Raw genomic sequence first — 5,000 nt, 5'->3', positions numbered from 1 at the left:
CACCATCACGTCTGCAGAGGCAGGTAACCCTCGGGTCCGGCGATGACAACTGAAGCGAATCAAATGACGTCAGTTCAACTAAACACTGTAGAAATGGCGGCTGGTCAGACTGAAGCTCATGGGCTGAGTCATTGTAACGAACGGGTAGAGGGTGAACGCTAGGAGTCTCTGTTCATCTTCGTTCTTTCCTGTAATATCCATTTTCATACAAATACAGAAACATATTCTACACACAAGCACACAAACACGCCACCGCAAACACACACAGGACACTAGGGAAATACAACTAGGTAAGTACATCTAGGCAAATAAACATACACACACACACACACACACACACACACACACACACACACACACACACACACACACACACACACACACACAAACAAGCACAATTACACACACATACACACAAACATGAACACGCAAGCACGCGCACACACAAACATACACACACACATTACGTATACATACTGTATATCCATTTACACACGCAAACGAACCCACACATGCGCATGTATATTTTTTATATAAAATTCTCACTGAATGAAATGAAAGTGTGTGTGTGTGTGTGTGTGTGTGTGTGTGTGTGTGTGTGTGTGTGTGTGTGTGTGTGTGTGTGTGTGTGTGTGTGTGTGTGTGTGTGTGTATGTGTGTTTGTGTGTGTATGTGTAATCATGTGAACAAATTACGACCTTTCTATTTCTGCTCCTACTTCAACCATACAAATCAATCAAGTCCGCACTTACTGGAGTATTACTTTCTCCTCTGAAAAACATGGTTTTGAACCCGCATGCCTTAAACATCTAAGCATAAGACGTATAATTAATTGTAGAGCTTTGCATCATGTAGACCTTCAATACTGATTCTTCAGTAGCCCCTTTTCCCTTCTAACGGTTCCCTCCTTTCCCTCAATTGGCCGACTCCAATTGACTACACAGACTTGAGAGTAAAAGTGAGGAGTGGGCGTATCCACGTGCTTAATTGGAAAATAGGGATTCCTATCTCGTCACATGATATTGTGGGAGCAAAGCATAGGTCTTCACAAGACCAATTTTGCAGACTAGGTCGAGAAGCAGCTCTTCGATATTGCCACTTTGAAGTCTCTTTGTGGAATTCTCCCCTGACTATCACAATATTTAGAGTACTTAGCATGAATTTGTAATAATACCGTACATGAAATGTAAACTTCGACAGATACACCAATGTAAATGTAGCATTGTGGTGTAGTATAACTCAGGGATAGACCAATGTATGCGTCACTTGAGTGTACATGAAATCGTTTCAGATTTGGAAAATTTTGCCAGTAGATGAAAAGATACTAATTATCGTTCATGAAATCACTGTTGATGATCATGATCATGTCATGTCACTTTATATCAAACGAGTTGGAATTCGGACGCCTGGGAGACTACAATGACGTGAAGACCGTGCTTTGGCTCATCTGGGCATAAAGTCCATCCGGGTCGGTCCATATGCTGCAGACGGGAAGTTGCACAGAGGGAGCGGCGCGTGATTGGACTTTATTCCCCGATGAGCGATGGACACGGAGGTTCCAATCACCGCTGCTCTAATCTGTGTGATTTCTCTTTTGCAGAATGGTGCGCGCTGCCTCGTTGGTTCTCCTGTTCCTACCGGCCCTCGTTCTGGGAGAGGGAGATGCCCAGAACTATAATTACGAGCCCCCTGTCCAGAACGGCTACCTTCCTCCCGTCAATGAGCCACCTTGCCCCCCGGTCACCTCACAAGTGTACACAACCGTTTACCAGAACGTGCCAAGCACGTACGTTGTCCACAATGTTAACACCAAATATGTGACAACCACGCACATCAGGACACAGGTTGTACCCACCACGGTCTACTCGACCCGTATCCACACCCAGGTCAACTACCAAACCAGCGTCGTTCAGGTCACCAACACCAAGTACGCTGAACATGTCGTTACCAACAACGTTCCCAGTCCACCCGTTTACAAGACAACCTACGTCACCACCACACGCGTCGTTCCTCAAGTTCAATACGTCACGAGAACCAACGTTCAGACACAGGTGGTGCCCGTCGAGGTTACAAACACCCAATACAAGACCGAGTACAGCCCTGTGGTCAAGTACCAAACAAAGTACGTGCAGCAGACACAGGTCATCACTCTGCCCGCCCAGACAGTCCGTCAGACCCAAGTCCAGACAGTTGTCCAAACATCCATCCAGAGGCAGCCGTCTCCTCCCCAGACTCGTGTTCAATACACCACTGTGTATAAACAGTCAGTGCAAACTCAGAGGGTCCCGTCTCCCCCAGTCTATTCCACCAAGGTCGAACAGAGCCAGCAGGTCATACCCACCGTCGTCGTCAACACCCGATACCAGAACAGCTACGTCACGAAACAGAATGTCGTCACCCGGACGAACCATGTCACCCAGACCCGTTACACTACCCAATACGTTCCCCAGGAGGTTGTCACGACTCAATACACCACCAATGTTGCTTACACTACCCTTTACACGACTCGTCTTCAGCCCTACACCCAGATCCAAACCGTTTTGCAGACCAACTACAACACCCCACCTCCTGTTTACAGTACACATCAAGCTTACTACACCTCTGTTGTTCAGGTCCCAGGTCCCAACCGAGTTGTGACAAAGTATGTCAACCAGACACAGCAGAGGCAGAAGGTGGTCTACCAGACAAAGGATCAATACGTACAGGTCACACGTACCAAGACAGTGACAGAGCCTTGCTCAAAGTCTGGATATAACTACGATGCACCTTCCACTCCTTTCCATTTCTAAATATTATTACCAACGTATGTGTCGTTTTCTCCAACAGGATGAAGACTTCCTTCTTTCATATCTTTATTCGATACGTTCATCTGAGTATTGATGATCTGATATCAAAGCAAAGCAAATTAAAATCTCTAGGGTGATCGAATATCTTTAATATTATATCATAATTTAATGTGTTTAATAAACACAAATTTATTAGTGCAAACTATTGATTAACCTTAAAGCTCTGTTTGTCCAACTTGACATCCTAGTTGAGGTAAGGGTACTTTTCTCACTACACGTGGCAAATAGAATATATGTATATATTCTTTTTATCGTAGTTACATTACAACTATGTTTCATTTACATTATTTGCCCAAATATTTGCAGATGAGGTGTCTTCTGCTGCTTGGATTCCTGTTGGGATCGGCTCTCGGTGGAAACGTCAAAAGGCCGATTCGTGACTCACCTTTTGGGCTTGTACAATCTTCCCTGGACTCCTACCTGCCTCCTTCGAACGAACCCTGCTACCCTTCTGTCGTGTATCACACCAGAACCGCTTATAGTCAGGTAGTCGTACCTACTACTGTCTACAATAACCAGGTGCAGTACGTGACTACGACACAGTACCAGAATCAAGTGTACCCCTCGACATACTACTCTCAGTTAGTAAGCACCCAGTACGTACCTAAGGTACAGTACGTCAGCCAGACTCAGTACATAACTCGCTACAACACCAGAACTCAGTACGTCACACTCCCGCCTGCAGTTAATTACGTCACAGTGACCAAAACCCAGGATCAAGTTCAGGTTCAGTACAAGACACAATACACAACTCAATACCAGAAGGTCCCAACAACAATCTACAGGAATGTCGTTAGTACTAAAGTGGTTCCCCAACAAGTAGTCAGCACCGTCTACAAGACCAATGTCGTCACCAGCACCGTTCAGCTTCGTCCCATCACCCAGGTGGTCACCAGCAAGGCATACTCCACCTACTACAGCACCCAGGTCATCCCACCTCAAACCGTCTATGTTACTCAGACTGCCTACAAGACCAACTACGTTACCACCACCGTAAACCTACCTCCAGTGGTCCAGTACGTCACATCCACAGTGGTCCAGAGGGTGTACTCAACGGTCTACTCGGAGGTCGTCAAAACCAACGTCCAGACACAATATGTCACTCGCACCAAGGACCAGCAAGTGGTGTCCACCTATTACCACACCCAGCGCGTGCCTCAGTACGTCACACGTACGCAAGTGATCCCCCAGCAGGTGGTGCGTACCCAGTACAAAACCAACGTCGTTCCCACCACCATATACAGGGAACAGGTAGTCCCCACCTACGTCAATCTCCCGCCCCAGATCCAGCATGTTACGACAACCAGAACAGCCTACGAGACACAGACTCTTCCTGGACAAGTCAGTACCAGGTACAGCACCAATGTAGTGTATAATACAAACTACGTCACATCAACGGTATACAACAAAAGGTACAACACCGTCTATGCAACACAGACCCTCAAAGAAAGTTGCAAGACCGGCTATAACTACGACGAACCTGCTGTTCCTTTCCCCCTCGGTTAAACAATCCTTATTTAACATGTTAATTTATCCTCTGCATTAGAATGCAGGGAACGGAGTTCGCTGTGGTGTTGATACGATACACTTTTGCTATGCCTTGTGACATTCACTAGTGTAATAGCAATGGTACCATTGGTGTTCCTTGGAAGCTGCGAAAATCTACAGCACCTCTTTACAAGGATAAATGTCACATTATATTGTAACCTTCAGAAGAGACCTTATGTTAAGTAATAAAATTATTTACTACAAAAGAAATTGTATTGTTTTTTCACTTATTACCTTGCCGTAGGTTAAGGGTAAATTTCATAGAAGTAGAAGCATCAGAGTACTTTTATCTTTCATAAAACTCATCGAACAACAGTCTTGTAGAGCAACTTATACAAAATCCTTCTTAAGCAACTAAGATATAAAGGTTGAAATTCATTGTTGCATTAATACAGATAAGTAAGTACTTATTACGCATATATATGCATACCTAAAACATGTATGCATATGTACTTATATGTGGTAGGGGAAGAATACCGCCACCAAGTCTTCCCCACTTGAATCGTAAGAGGCGACAAAAACGAGACGGGGTTTAGAACTAGGCATCCTTTTCCCTATAGCCCCACAGGGTATATTCTTAAAAAAAGTAAAGGCATAAGAGTGTCT

At 45.0% G+C, this 5,000-nt stretch overlaps 2 protein-coding genes across 2 annotated transcripts in view; both read left to right on the top strand.

The window, feature by feature from the left end:
• The window catches only part of LOC143026150 (uncharacterized), a 7,264-nt gene extending 2,660 nt beyond the window's left edge, over nt 1-4,604 (top strand). Inside the window, exon 2 of the mRNA XM_076186157.1 lies at nt 3,153-4,604. Coding sequence (XP_076042272.1) covers nt 3,153-4,352 — 1,200 coding nt within the window. The 3' untranslated portion in view covers nt 4,353-4,604. The remainder of the gene's footprint in view (nt 1-3,152) is intronic.
• Nucleotides 1,602-2,890, top strand: LOC143025954 (uncharacterized). Its single transcript, XM_076185934.1, has one exon. The coding sequence runs from the start codon at nt 1,602-1,604 to the stop codon at nt 2,787-2,789; it is 1,188 nt and encodes a 395-aa protein (XP_076042049.1). The 3' UTR covers nt 2,790-2,890.
• Nucleotides 4,605-5,000: the final 396 nt, after the last annotated feature.

Source organism: Oratosquilla oratoria, chromosome 6 (genome assembly GCF_046742065.1).
Source record: "Oratosquilla oratoria isolate Oo_2021 chromosome 6, ASM4674206v1, whole genome shotgun sequence".
NCBI lineage: Eukaryota > Metazoa > Arthropoda > Malacostraca > Stomatopoda > Squillidae > Oratosquilla > Oratosquilla oratoria.
Note: the sequence above shows the minus strand (reverse complement) of the source record. Positions and strands in the feature narration are given on the sequence as shown.

Coding starts and splice junctions, on each gene's coding strand:
- LOC143025954 (XM_076185934.1), top strand. CDS start 1,602: ATGGTGCGCGCTGCCTCGTTGGTTCTCCTGTTCCTACCGGCCCTCGTT.